The 15740-nt window shown below is 35.9% G+C and overlaps 2 protein-coding genes across 2 annotated transcripts; one reads left to right on the top strand and one right to left on the bottom strand.

Moving 5' to 3' along the window:
* Positions 1–7782: 7782 nt before the first annotated feature.
* LOC109217015 lies at positions 7783–9235 on the top strand. The gene is made up of 3 exons (XM_019381242.1): positions 7783–7898; positions 7982–8087; positions 8773–9235. Exons 2-3 carry the CDS (start codon positions 8015–8017, stop codon positions 8952–8954), a joined length of 255 nt encoding a protein of 84 aa, XP_019236787.1. The 5' UTR covers positions 7783–7898; positions 7982–8014; the 3' UTR covers positions 8955–9235.
* Positions 9106–10545, bottom strand: LOC109217014. The gene is made up of 6 exons (XM_019381241.1): positions 10064–10545; positions 9874–9988; positions 9708–9789; positions 9560–9611; positions 9386–9437; positions 9106–9298 (listed from the first exon to the last, which is right to left on the bottom strand). The coding sequence occupies exons 1-6, from the start codon at positions 10418–10420 to the stop codon at positions 9129–9131; spliced, it is 828 nt and encodes a 275-aa protein (XP_019236786.1). The 5' UTR covers positions 10421–10545; the 3' UTR covers positions 9106–9128.
* Positions 10546–15740: the final 5195 nt, after the last annotated feature.

A 15740-nucleotide genomic window follows, 5' to 3' on the forward strand; every position in this document is an offset into this window, starting at 1 on the left:
GGGGGGGGGGAGGGGGTGTTATTAGATGAAAGAATTACAGCCCATGTCACTTGGCCTAATAGCCCAACCGAAAATGGCCCACATTTAAAGCTCTTACCCTGTATAGCCCATGTTGTACATAACTTGAAAGAAACTTTTCAGCCTTTAGCCCACTATTAAAGACATACTTTTAGGGTTTTTATTATTTTCTTCTTTCTTCATTCCCTTCTCTCTCTCACCGCCTCTCACTCCTTTCTCTCTAACCCACATAGATCCCTCATCCTCAGTTAACCTAGCTCCCACTATTCCCCTCCTTTACCCCCTACGCAATTCTGCCATTAATGGCTCGAAGAAGGCTCGAAGAAAGACTCCGTCGTCCATGGTGGCAGGCAGAAGAACGAAAAAGATTTTTGAAAGAAACATGAAAATACACACAGATCTGAAAATAAATAGCTCTCAAACTTGATCTGCACCAACAAACAACTACTAATTTTGGAGGATTTTGAAGTTTGAAGTTCTGGTAATTTTGGAAGATTCTGAAGTTTGAAGTTTGAAGTTCTGGAAAATCATAACTATGTAGCAGGTTGTATCGGCACTGTATAATAGTGTATAATTGTGTATATGGGTATACAAACACCTCTTATACACTATTATACATGTTTATACAAGTTATACAGTATTGTATAATTGTGTATAAATGTGTATATTTGTGTATAATGTTGTATAAATATATATTTTTTCAGTTTATAAGGATGTATATACATTGTTAGCGTGTAAGAGGTCTCTACAGAAGTTTGACACTTCCTTCTCTCCTTCTTTTTCGTGTATGTGCTATATGAAACAGATTTGTACGCGTTGGAGGAATTCTACAATTCATTTATCAATTTTTTATTTTTCTTTTATCCTGTTGGATTGCTTCAGCAATTGCACATAAAGGTGTTTGAATTTCTTACCTTCAGATAATATGTTGATTGTGTGAAATAAGCAATTTTTTCGGGAATTAGCCTATTATTTTTGGGCTATAGATTTGCAATGTGATATCTAGGCTATTATGTTGCAAGTCAGGTGTGTGAGTTGTATTTAAGTGAAATTATCCCTTATTAGATCAACAGTTAAAAATAAAGAGGGCAACCCAGTGCACAAAGTATTTCGCATTCATGTCGGGGTTCGAGGAAGCCTACTCTAATGCAAGCATTAACGGTTGCTTCCACAGCTCGAATCCGTGACCTATAGGTCACATAAAGACAACTTTGTCGTTGCTTCAAGACTCCCCTTCAACAGTTTAATAGAGGATAAAGTTGTTAATCCCATACAGTATATGGGCAAATTTTACTTATGCAAAGTTTAGCAAATTGCATTTTTTCTCTCTCTAGAATGAAATCCTCCCCTCAGTGAGAACTGACCATGGGAAGGAAATCGAAAGCTGGAGTAAGCGAGAAACAATGGCAGAACAACACCACAAATGGAGGAAGGCAATCTGTACCACAAACCATAGATGCGAAGAAAACAAGGAGCATTAATGTGTTACAGAGGATCGTCCCACTGGATCTAGCGAAAGGGAGTATGGATCAAACTCCAAATCAGAGTAAAACGTCAAATAGAAGTGAGAATAGTAACAAGCAAAGGGAGAACAGTAGCATGCAAAGTAGCGGAAGAAGTTCATAGGCTGAAGTGGTGGAGGAAGAAGCAATGGTGGAAGGAGAAACAGGGACACTACAGCAAAATGGCAAATCATGGAGCAAAGTAGTAGCACCAATTCCACAACCTGTACGAATTGAATGGAATAATGAAGAAATAACACAGCAGAATGTGAAGATCACAATTGAAGATATTCAGGAAGAAGTTGAATACTGGCAAACTGCTGTGGTATGCTATGTGCTGGGATCTAATCCCCCACTAGCAGTTATGGAGGGCTTCTTCAAGAGAATTTGGGGAAATAGAGGAATTGATAAAGTAGCTGTGGTGAATAAAGGTGTGTTCCTTGTTCGATCCACTCAGAAGATGCCAAAACCAGAACAGTCGAGGATGGAGTCCAAATGTTCGATAAAAAGCCTATAGTGATAAAGCCTTGGAAACAGGACATTGACATGAAGAAGGATACTATAGACAGGATTCCAATATGGATTAGACTCATGGGATTGGATATCAAATACTGGGGGAAGAGTGCTTTAACAAAAATAACAGGCACGGTGGGGAAACCACTAAAGGCAGATAGTGCTACTGCACAGAAGGAAAGGCTCATGTTTGCGAGGATATTGGTGGAAGTATCAATCAACCAGCAGTATCCTTCAATGATTATGTTTGAAAATGAGTATGGGAAGATAATAGAGCAGCAAGTCGTGTATGAATGGAAGCCTGTACACTGTCCTACCTGTAATAATTTTGGCCATGCACAAGAGGACTGCAGAAGGAACATGAAGAAGGAGGAAGCAAAGGAGAACCCAAAACAACAACAAGAGGAGCAGAAAATGGAGGAGAAAGGGGATCAGAAGGAAAACAAGGAGAAAGCAAACAATGACAAGAACAAAGAAAAGGAGATAGAAGGAATGATGCAGCAAAAAAGGAAAGGGAAAAGCAACACAGTTATGAGGCCAAAGGAGATGACTCTATCTTTGGGAAACACATATGCAGTATTAGCAAAGAGTACTGAGGGGAACAACAAAGGGAGTGGAAGTGAAGCAAGCTCATCTATCCCTGGGGATAAACATGCTAGTAAGGGCCATGACAGTGGGAAGGGTGGGGGCAACCCCCTACCTAATGGATAATATAGGATGTTGGAATGTGAGGGGCCTAAATAGGGCATCAAAGCAGAAAGAAGTTAATCTATTTCTGCACAATGTTAAAGCTGGACTATTTGGGCTCCTAGAGACAAAGATTAAGAGAAACAAGGCCCAACAAGCCTCTCTTAATCTTTGTAATGGGTGGTCATTCAATACAAATTTACACAAACATCCTAAAGGCAGAATATGGTTATTATGGAAACCTCACATCTATGAGGTTGATATAGTAACAGTAACAGCACAACTGATTCATTGCCAAATAAAACACAGAGGGAGTAATGAGAGAATGCACATAACAGTGGTGTATGGGTTCAATGATCAAGGCCTTAGAAGAGATCTGTGGGAGGAACTAAGCAAAATCCATAGTCAAATTCAAGGGCCATGGAGTGTAATGGGGGATTTCAACTGTGTATTATATAAGGAGGAAATGATAGGAAGCCCTGTAACAGTAGCTGAAATAAGGGACTTTAAGAGATGTGTAGAGAGTTGTGATCTACATGATCTTAAATCTACTGGTTCCTATTTTACTTGGAACAATAAGCAGGAAGGAGATGACAAGGTCATGAGTAAGATAGACAGAGTGCTGGTCAATAGTGAATGGACATCAAACCTCCCAGCTTCCACAGTACATTACATGGAAGAAGGGCTGTATGATCATTGTCCTGCTTTCCATACCAAATGTAAAGTGTTGCAGATGAATCATCTATGCTTTGCAGATGATGTGCTAATGTTCTGTAAAGGGGAGTACCAAGCTATAGTCCTAATGTTAAGAGGACTACAAAGCTTCTCAAATGCATCAGGACTAACTACTAATGCTGCCAAGTCTAATATATTCAGTGCAAGCATGGAGGAACAGGATTTACAAAACCTATGTGAACTAACAGGCTACAAGAGGGGAACATTACCATTTAGGTACCTTGGAGTGCCTATCTCACCAAAGAAACTGACAATAATGGATTGTGAAGTACTTGTGGATAAGATGACTGTGAAGATCAAAAGTTGGGGCACAAGGAACTTGTCATATGCAGGGAGAGTCCTATTGGTGAATACTGTGCCGATGCATATACACACATACTGGGCATCTATCTTTGTTCTGCCCAAGAAAGTGATAAAAAGTATTATAGGGGTATGTAGATGCTTCCTATGGGATGGGAAAGTCTACTCCAACAAGCCACAACTAGTAGCATGGGACTTGGTCTGCAGAACAAAAAGGCAAGGAGGACTGGGAGTGAAGGATATTGTAGTATGGAATGAAGCAGCTATAGCTAAATATGTATAGAATATAGCAGCAAAAACAGACAACCTATGGGTGAGATGGGTGAACCACATATACTTAAAAGGAAGGGATTGGTGGCAATATAAAGTACCTACAGACTGTAGTTGGTACTGGAGGAAGATATGTTCTATAAGAGATAAATTTGCTGGGGGGTATATACAAAACCAATGGCTTAAGGCTAATGGAGTATATACTATCAAGAGTGGTTATGACTGGATGAAAGGGGCCAAGGAGGACTGGCCTTGGCGAGGCTGGGTATGGAATAAGCTGAACATACCTAAGCATAGTATGATATGCTGGCTGGTGGCACACAACAAACTCATGACAAAGGAAAGGGTGTATAGAATGGGCATCAGTCAAGACAGTTTGTGTGAGATTTGTGGAGGAGCAGAAGAAATAATTAATCATTTATTCTTTGACTGTCCACTGGCGAGGAGATGTATAGAAGACATACAGAAGTGGCTAAATATAGGTACGAGGAATCTGGAGATACAGGAGCTGGGAAGAAGAATGACCAGGAAGATTAAGGGGAAAGCATGTAGGGCTGTGGTGATAGCTGCACTATCAGCAACTGTGTATCACATTTGGAGAGCTAGAAATATAGCATTCTGGGAACACAAGGTGGTTCAACCTGGGCAGCTAATAAAGCAGATTAAACAAGATTGCAAGTTAGGAGAAAGGGAAGCCATAAGAAGGAGCCATACAAGCAGTGAGAAGGAATGGATAGAAAACATCTTTAAAGTAAATGTATAGATGAGAGGTAAATAATTGTTAGGAAGGATAGTTAGAGAGTAGACTAATTGTAATTGAGATGTAAGTTTGAAAAGAGATTTATAAAAAGTTTTTCGTTCGACCAAAAAAAAATTTTTTACTTATGCATGCATAGTCAACCCATCTAATTATGTGATTTTGTCTAATTTTATCTTCAAGGTCTGCTACATGCACCCTCTATTAGGTATGAGTATTCTTGATCTTGCTATATGAACTGCATCTGATTTAACATTCGTATTTTTACAACAATCATCATACATATGGATATATGTAGGGTCTTAGAGGTCAACTTATATTTTTAGTTTATCGTCCGATATCTGTTACCAGCTTTGCACCTCGACTAATCCCGAAACTCATTAAAACAAGTGTTCCCTATTTTATAGGCTTTAATCCAAAACCTCTAATTAATGGTGGAGAAATTCTATCCAATTTTCACTCTCGTGTTAGATAATTGGTCTTACTATACATAGAAGTTTTATTTTTCACTTTATTAAATATATCACATAGACGGCTATATATAACTCTCGCGTCCTATATATAACTCTCCTCCAAATGAACCTTCATAAATTAATTACGTGTTATATCTCCATCTGTCTCGTCTGGTCAATTTGTATATCTGAATTGTATACATTTAAATATCATAATCCTATTTAATCTCACTTTTCTCTTTCAATATTCTTAAAAGGACTAGACTTATGTGCATATAACATATCTTTAATTTCTGGTATATTCTTATGATCTATATATCGGCTTTCTATAGTTCAAAAAATGTTTAAAAATGCAATGCCTAGGGGCTAGGGCCCTGGAAAGACATCTTACACTGTGGATGTTGAGGATGGCATAACCTAATTAGCTAGCTGTAATCCATGGTTTAGACAATAATATCTCAGGGCTTTACTAGATATTTCTAGCATTTGATCTTTAAGAATGATTTGACTTATACACTAATTACAACGTAATATATTTGTGCCTCAGTTACAAATTACTATACTTATAAAAATATTTATTATGTCGTCACTGCATGAAATTTAAACTCTATTAAGAATAGGCATAAATTCGGGAGAAATTCAAAAATAACCAGATTTACAAGTGGTCGTTCAAAAATAGCCCAGTTTCAAAAGTAATCGAAATCTAGCCACTTTTCATGTAAAGGTAAATCTGAGCGAAAACACTGTTCAAAATCCGGAAAATACGCCAGTATATTATGTTGGAGTTCCAGCATAAGTATACTTGAACTCCAGCATATTATACTGGAGTTCCGGGATAAGTATGCTGGAACTCCAGCATAATATGATGGAGTTCCAGCATAAGTACACTAGAACTCCAGCATAATATACTGGAGCTCCAGCAAAGTATACCGGTCCAGTATAATATGCTGGAAGTTCATACATAAGTGCTCGAATCTCCAGTATATTATGCTGGAACTTTCCGTGTGTTGGAGTTCCAGCATAGTATGCTGGAAGTTCATACACATGTGCACCGAACTCCAGTATATCATGTTGGACCAGTCTCTGTTGCAGCAAAATAGTTGTTATTTTTCATTGACTTGATAAACGCTGGCTATTTTTGAATGACCAATCCGAAAACTGGCGAGACCGTGCTATTTTTACCATAAATTCACTATCAGATGGCAGCTCGTTAATTAAGTGACTAATTGGACCTAGTGGGTTCCAATATAATGTGCTTTATGAGTTGTAATCGACCACTAATTAAGATGTTAGGTTTTAGTTGAGAGATGTACGGAACTCTTTAAACTTGTTAATTGATGTTTGGATGTCACCTCTTCTCCTTTGATATAGACATTTCAAATGATCTAAGCTTTACATTGTTTTTCTTTTGAAGAATAATTAATTGTTTTGTATAACATAGGGAATACAAACTTTAAAAGAAAGATTTGAGTTTATAAACAAAATAAAAAGGAAAAGATTTCTGGCTAAGAAACAACGGCAAATTTTAATTCTACAGTCACTTGGTTAAAAATGAATATGATCATATTATGGTCATTGAGATTTTTTGCATTTGTTTTATATTTTAATCTTGCTACACTTCTTTATACGAGATAATAATATACCCCCACGATAGTAAAAGGGAAAGAACTACAATAACGTCCAGTAAATTACGTTCAATAACCTTGAAAATGGTTGGTCTGGCCTTTTTGACTCCACTGGCCCCATAAACAAATATTTAAGGTCAAAAGTCAAAATTGTTGCTATGGGACAAGCGAGAGGCAACATTTATTAAACTTGAAATTCTTGGACAAGCAGGATAAAAAAAGTAAAAATAGCACGGTCTAGCCAGTTTTTGGACTGGTCATTCAAAAATAGCCAACGTTTACTAAGTCAATGAAAAATAGCCTCCATTTTGCTGCAACAGAGACCGGTCCAGCATAATATACTGGAGTTCGGTGCACGTGTGTATGAACTTCCAGCATATTATGCTGGAACTCCAACACACGAAAAGTTCCAGCATAATATACTGGAGATTCGAGCACTTGTGTATGAACTTCCAGCATATTATACTAGACCAGTATACTTTGCTGGAGCTCCAGTATATTATGCTGGAGTTCTAGTGTACTTATGCTGGAACTCCGTCATATTATGCTGGAGTTCCAGCATACCTATCCTGGAACTCCAGTATAATATGCTGGAGTTCAAGTATACTTATGATGAAACTCCAGCATAATATACTGGTGTATTTTTCGAGTTTTGAACAGTGTTTTCACTCAGATTTATCTTTACATGAAAAGTGGCTAAATTTCGATTACTTTTAAAATGTCTCCCGATAAAAAAAATCAAGATTATCCACTTCCAAGGCTACTCTTGCAAATTTCCAAAGAAACGGACTAAAACGGGCCCTGTTAGCAAATCTTAGTACTACGTAGGCCCAAGTAATCTTACTTGCACAAAGGCCCATATAGAGACCCATTGTAATCAGGCCGTACCCAAACAACAACTAGACCCGCTTGAACTTTCAAGAACATTCTCCAACTCTTTTGTTCCCACAATATCCGACCACCTTCGAACTGCTGACATTTCTCTCTACTACTAAGGCGCAAGATCAGTTTTTGGGACAAAAAAATTTAAGATTTTCTGGTAATAATTTAATCTATCTTTTAATGTTGGATCTACAATTCAACATTATGTTTATTTTTCACGCTTTCTTCCATGATTTGCAGGATTTTGGTGAAAGGTTAATAAGAATTGCACCTATGATTCGAACTGAAACTTTAGTTCCTGCTTTAACAAAATTCAAAACCATATTTCCAGCTGGAGGAAAATTGGGTAATTTTTCAATGTTATGCTTTCTTTATGTACGAGCACTAATTATATGATTACGTACATAGTAACAAATACTCACTCCACTTTATTTAGGTTTTTGTCTAGATACAAGTTTATGTGTTAATTTGACTTATATTATATTAGTGGTTGTAGAAAATATGTCTAACTAATATGTCCCTAGGTTCCAATTTATGTGGCACTATTTTCCTGTTAGTTCATTCCAGGAAAAATGACATATTTCTATATCTGGATATAATTTAATCATTTAACTTTAAACTACTTTTATATACCCAAATATTGTGGCATGTTTAAGATTACAAGTTTCAAAAGTCGTCATTTCTTTATTAAACCTGTTGCCGATCAAACTGTGTCACATAAGTTGGAACAAAGTGAGTATGAAATGTCAGTTTGATAGAAAAATTGGCGCGGAAATGTTTAAAATATGACATTTTAAACGAATTTGAATTCTTGAATCTTTTGAAAATTGTATAAAATAATATTATCACTGGATTTGTGTCGAGTATATTAGGAGCATTCCTAATTAAAAGAGTGTCATATTAATTTGGATAAAGATAGAATTGTTATTACAAATGTACAAGAAAATTGTAGTTAAAGATATTGGTGTTTGACTACTTGATTTACTGTTGTATTCGTTTTGATAAACTGAATAATGGCAACATTGATACAGTTGGAACAATGATCCCTAAGAAGCAAGCAAGTGATGATGCCGGAGAAGCCCAAATGAAGGCGGAGAACATTGAACCCCTTGTTGCTTTTAGCAGGCCGCCTCCAATCCCTCCTTTCCTTGGACCTCTAGTTGCTCTTTCATTGCTTGAATCATGGTCGAGACGAGATAGCAAGGACGGTTAACAGCTGACATGGTTAATGCCATATGCCTTCTTCTACCTATAGAAGTAAGAAACTTTTGAAGGTTTTAGAGTCATGTTAAATGTGAAGTCTATCTTGTCTACTATCTTTATGTAGGAAAAATAAGTCGTTGAAATGTTGTTCTGTTTCTTGGAATTGGCAAGCTGTGCATATCTTCTACTTATTGAACATCTCTATAATGTAAAGGAATAACTTGTAGATAAGTGTAAGAATGGTGATTGTGATACTCCATAACTTGCGGTACCAGGCAATAATTGGACTTATGCTTGGCTTGAGAGTCATATCGTAGATAGTTGGTACCACTTGGGGATTCATCAAGAAAAACCCTGCATAGGAAATTTTTTTGGCCCCGTTGAGAATATTTTCTTCTCTTGTTGGTGAAAGTATAAAGAATATTAAAGAAATTAACATACATGCTGCCTCAGGGAAAGTATCAAATACTGAAATGACTTTCTGGAACACATCCTGCTTTTTGTCAAGAACATGAACATTAATGAAATAGGAACTGAACAAAGACTTCATATTGATGAATTTGATTGTATAATTTGCGCTTTTTCTGAAATTTAGAAGATTGGTGATGTTCATACCAAAGCAAAGCTTCCTGGTTTGATTGGTGATTCAATGATTACTTGAGCTTTCCTGTATAAATTGCCATTTCTGGAACGTTTAGTACTTGTGCAGAGGACAAGCTATAGTCTTAAAATTAACACGTCTTCAGAAAAGTTTGAAGTTTACTTTATAACGAGTTGTTCACCATCTCTTGATAACTCGTAGCAGCTGCAGCCTCTAGTGAAAGGAACCTGTTTCTTCTTCCACTCTATATTTGCCAAAATATAGTTTCTCAAGTTTCAATTTATATGCATTTTGACTAGACGTGAAAAATAAGCGATTTTGGCCTTACCTAAGTGCCAGTTTACAACAGTTGTAAGGTGAACTCCCTCATAAATTTGTTCAATGCAGAACTTTGTGTTCTTACCCATGCATGCGGTTAGTTTCTCCAGAAATTTCAAAGCCTCCTACATAAATTATGCAAATAGGACAAGAATTGGACAATACAGTTTCATGTTTCTGAGATAAACGATAGAGGTTACCTTTCTCCCTTTGAATGGTCGAGTATAGGAGAAATCATCAAAGAAACAATCTTCAGATATGAGCAGTGCTAGTTGGTTCAGGTCATTGTTGTTGATACTAGAGTAGAATTTCTTGATTGTTTCGGATGTAGAACATGGACTCGTGTCATTATCAGGATGTGACATTGAAAAAGGATTTGACATTGAAAATGTGACCAAACAGTTAGATTTTCTCTTGATGCCTCGTATATCAAGTTTTCGTTGTGATAGTATTTTAACTGGTTCATGGTTAGTCTTTAACAGAGAGATGCTCTGGCTACGGCTAAACTCTGGTTTGGACCATAAAATATGTTGGAGAAGTTGGCCTGAAAATGCCATTTTTAATTGATATAGCAGCACTATAGAAACTATGCTAATCTATTTATTAAACCATGATTGAGAAAGTGTAAAGACTTTGGTTTATGCCTTGGCATTGAGGAAAGGAATTGTTGGGGTGTACCTATTCCTTCCCTAAAATTGTTGCCTTGATGTTCTCTGCCTTGCTCTGTACCTGAGGAAAGGAATTGCACAAGATAACACTAGGTTGCCTTATTTCTTGGTTTATTTTCTTATCCTATTCTTTATTATTTTCTTTTCCTTTTTTTTTTTGGGGGGGTGCATTTTAGCCGTTTGCTCTTTTAAAGTGCGGAAAAGGGCTTAAACTACCCCTATTGTTTGGTAAATGGTTTATATTTACCCTCCGTCCACCTGTCAATCCAAAACACACACCACATCTATCTATTGGTCCAAAAATACATACCACATTATTTTTATTAATAAAACTACCCCCACGTTTAACGGAAGCAGATGTGGGCCTTCAAATTAATGTGTTGGCGTTGGGCCACGTGACTATTTCTATCCAGAAATCAAACATGGGTCTAATATCCGTTCATTAATCTAATCCGACCCTATTTATTTGACCCGCCTTATAATTTTACTTTTTTTTTTTCTTTCCTCTTTATCACCTAACACACCCACCTAACCCTTCCCCCTCCCCTTTTTTCTTCTTCTCCCAGCCTTGAAAATCAACAATAATTTCCTTCGATCCACTTTCCCTTTTCATTATTTTCAGTTCATTTTTTTCATTTTTCACTTCACAAACCACTGCCCCGCCGCTGCAATCCCTTTAAAACATCGCCGTGATACTCTCTTTCCAGCTCACTTTATATTAGTAGCTTAGCTATTGATCTTCAAATTTCAATAAATCATCCACCCAATTCATCAGGTCCTCGATTTACAATGATGGGTAACGCCCATTAAATTCAGTCTTTCTCTCTCTCAAACTCGACCCAATTTTGTAGGCTCTCTACACCTCTTTAGCTAATTCTAACCAAAATCTATTTTTTCGTCTATCGAAATCTCAAAACCCTTTTTTCTATTTTCGACCCTTACGCACAATTTTGCTCAACACCAACAACCTTGAATAACGGCGAGGCTGATGGAAAAGATTATGTTTTGGTAAGTAAAGAAGAGTTTATTCAATAATTGAGATATGAGGTATTGGAAAATTCCTTTGTATATGGGGATTCTAAGAATATTACCGAAACAACAAATTAGGGGTCAAATGGCGGGTCAAATAAATAGGGCGTGTATATTACACTCGTATGTATGAAGTGAAACCAGGCGTGGCCCAATAAAACATTGTCACCGCATTAAAAGTAAGGGTGGGCATCGGTCGGTTCGGTCCGGTTATGAATGTTATCGGTTATCAATTTAAAAATTTGATTAACCGATAACCGAACCGATAAGGTATCGGGTATCGATTATCGATCATTATCGGTTCGGTTATCGGTTTACCCGATAAGATAACTGAATCTAGAGTTAAGCAAAAAAGAGAAGACAATTCACTGGAGTTAAGCAAAAAAGAGAAGAATTCATATAGTATACTACCCATTTCTGCATTCTGTCAAGTAGCCACAACTGGAACAGTACTAATACATTAATAATAATACAAAGTAGTAGCAATTTCACCTTAAAATTAACAAGTCCAAACATATAGTACTAACAGTTCAAATTCAAGTTAACAAGACAACAACTACTCAATCCGTATAGGCTTCACCGAAAAATCAGTGGATAAATACTTATCAAACTGCAGCAATTCCCACAAAATGCTCCAATGCATTAGCTTCCCCCTCTGATATGATAACAACAATAGTTGTTTAGAATTTTTATTTCACACAATACCTGCACTTCCACAAGCGTTGAAGCCCTCAAACAGTTCAAGATAAACTGGATGATGTTTGTCAATTGCCTAACCTGAAAAAAGAAACCATAGAGCAATCCCTATATGAAGATGAATTTTGTTATAGAAATTAAAAGCCTAATGTATAAGACTAAAGACTTACGCTAGGAATAACTAGTAACGTCTATCAAGAATGAAGATGAAGCAACTGAAGAGTGCGGCTGAGAAATAATAAGAGAGAATGAACCGAAGCCCTAGCATATGTATATACTTAAGGGTAAAGTCGTAATTTTATTAATTCTTATTGGGTTATCGGTTAAGCCATTAACAAAATTGAAAAACCGAGACCCGAACCGATAACCCAATAGTAAAAAAATTATAAACCGTTTCCGGACCGTTAATCCAATACCGACAACCCTATAAACAATTAACGGTTCGGGTTATCGGTTTTACCCGATATATGCCCAACCCTAATTAAAAGTGGCTCCACATTGCTGTTGTTAGACATAGGGGTACTTTATTAATAAAAATAACGTGGTGTGCGTTTTTGGACTGATAGTTGGACGGAAGGTAAATGTAAATTATTGATCAAACAATCGGGGTAGTTTTAATCCTTTTCCGTTTAAAGTATTTTAATTTAAAAATGTTGGTGTCATAGGGGTTGCTTGGCAGGAGGATGTTAAGCAAATGGATAGGCAAGCATCAAAAATAAAAATAAAAATAATAAAAAGAATTTAAGAGAAGGCCGTATTCCGTTACATAATTTAATCTTAATATTTGAACCTCGCTTTCTAGGTGAAAATCTGTTCTGGACACTGGAAAATTGTCACAAGATGGAGAGGAAAAGATGTCTAAATACAAGAAATCAATGAAATTGACACTACACAAAACACTCTAAAAGCCTTGAGGTCAATCTCCTGTCATTGTTATCTCGCGATCATTCATGCTTTCCGTACATCACACATTTTTTTAAGTTATGACCATCTTTAGCTCCTGTGGACTAGGATTTTGGGGCGGAATTTGAAGGTGGAGTGGCGACCTTGGCGAATATGGCCGCCAGCGAATGCAACGCCATGGCTGCTATCCTTGTTTTAACTTGCCCTCTCTTAGGAAGTGGCCTTCGACCTTTGATCTTCTTGTCAAATAACAAAGAAGTTGTTTCTACATCGTTTATTTTAGGCGCCATATGATAGGATTTGATTCTACAAGCGGTTCAATACAAACGAAGAAATTTCGAACAAAAGGATTAGACTCAACGCCTATCGACAAGAAACAAAGTGTTTTGACAAATACAATTGCATGAATTAGGAGTATATATATAAAGCACAAACATTGCTTACTCATTCAAGAAACAGCGCCCTTTTTCGTTGTAGCTACATTACTAGGGTAGCTAATGACAAAAGGACAATTTGTTAGCAACCTTTTGTAGTAGGTTCATCACACTAGGTAAGGCAGCAGGGAGGCATGACAGATTGACAGCTAAATTTTTCTTGACCAGAAAGATTCCCTATGAGGATTCTAGTATAGTATTTATTTTCAATTATTAGTTGACTATATATTAAGTTAACAAATCCGTTTGTCAACCAATTACTTGTGTACACAATATTTGGCTACTAATTAATCATTTCTTAAATACAATTTAGTATATATATATATAGTGTTAGCTAATGAGATGAAGATTGGCATGGATTCATCGTAGCTTGCTTGTTAGGCACTATGTATTTTTTTTTTCTATGACCCACATAGGCAAGGTGGTCAACCCTATCCTATAAAGTGAAACGATAAAAAAGTTGGTTTTATGTTCATTAAAATAAAGTTATTACCCGTTGTATATTGTATGCTACTCCTTATAACATGAGAAAGAACCGTCACTTGGATTTATTTTATGACTTGAGTTCTTATTTAGAATTCTGGTATACGTATAGTTTAATTTTTTTTACCTACTGTAAGCCTCCTATTTCATGTTTATATGGATAGATCATGTTCTACGAAGCTCACATAGGCGGGATTGTGTGAACAATTTTTCTTTCTATTGAACTTGTAGGTAGGGGTGTACAAAGGAAAACCAACCCGATAATCCGAGTCAAACCAAGAAAAAAAATCCGACTATGGTTTGGTGTTGGAAAAAAAAAATCCGACCATAATTGGTTTGGTTTGGTTTTAACTAAAGAAAGTCAAACCGAAACCAAACCAACCCGACATTACATTAATAGAAATTTTTGATATATTTAATATATAAATATACTTATTGTGATGTAATTTATAAATATTTCTTAAAAGATTTCATAATTTTATCTTTTGAGGTATTTTTTCAAGGTTGGACTTAGAACTTTTGAACGTTCCAATAAGTTATAGAGAAATTTTCATAAAGCACTATCTTTTAGTGGTAATTAGCTATCTATAGATAACATTTGCTATATTACGCCCTGTAGATACGTTTTAAGTTTTTATAAGATATATTTGATGTATTTAGACTACTGTATTCATGAATACAATAGGAAAAATGGGTGTGAATCATGGAAGTCCAGCTAATCAATTGTTGTATTCAACTGTATTCAAGAGTTGTATCATTGAATACAGTAACGTACATTCCTTAAAAAAGGGACCTTCAACTGATTTAAAACGGAAAGGAAATCAATCTAGCAAATAGTCTCCTAATATAACTCAACTAACATAATTATATCACCCATAATCTATATTTCTCCCTTCATTAAAGATTTTCCATCCGAAAGTATCATAAAACAGAGCAAATCGTGGATTCTCAATTCTCCCTTCTTTCTTTTCAGTTTCTTTGTTACAGTTCGTATAAAACAAATTTCAACCAAGAAAACTCGAGATTGATACAATTATATGCAGAAATACGTTGAAATTTGATTTTGCATATGACTACATCAATGTACCCCTAAATCACATGAATTTTGTTCCATGGAGTTATTTTTTCCGTTAAATTTAGTTATGGATATAAATTTACTTATGTCTGTGCAGATTCCTAATGAAGTTGAATAATGAGACGGTCTCCATTGAGCTCAAGAACGGCACCGTTGTTCATGGAACTATTACAGGTATCTCTTTTTTTCGCCTACCTATCAGTCTCTCCATTGTGCGTTTTTTATTGATTATGTATTAATAATACATGTATTGTTGTGGAGCATTACGCTAGTACAGATGAATTGAATGTAAATTCAAATTGTATGTATATGTATTTAGCCGTATTTGTGAAAGGTTACTTGACCTTCACTGTTGTTCTTTTTTTATTTTTTATATATTAATAATACATGTATTCTTGTGGAATACAGTGGCTCTAACTGTTTTTTATTAAATGTATTTGTTGCATTAAAATGTATGCTTATAAGTATAGGTGTATTCAGACATGTTTAAATGTATAACAGTGTATATATTTGTGTTGTATACTACTGTATGTATATATATATATATATATATATATATATATATATATATATATATATATATATATAT

Source organism: Nicotiana attenuata, unplaced genomic scaffold (assembly GCF_001879085.1).
Source record: "Nicotiana attenuata strain UT unplaced genomic scaffold, NIATTr2, whole genome shotgun sequence".
Classification (NCBI taxonomy): Eukaryota; Viridiplantae; Streptophyta; class Magnoliopsida; order Solanales; family Solanaceae; genus Nicotiana; species Nicotiana attenuata.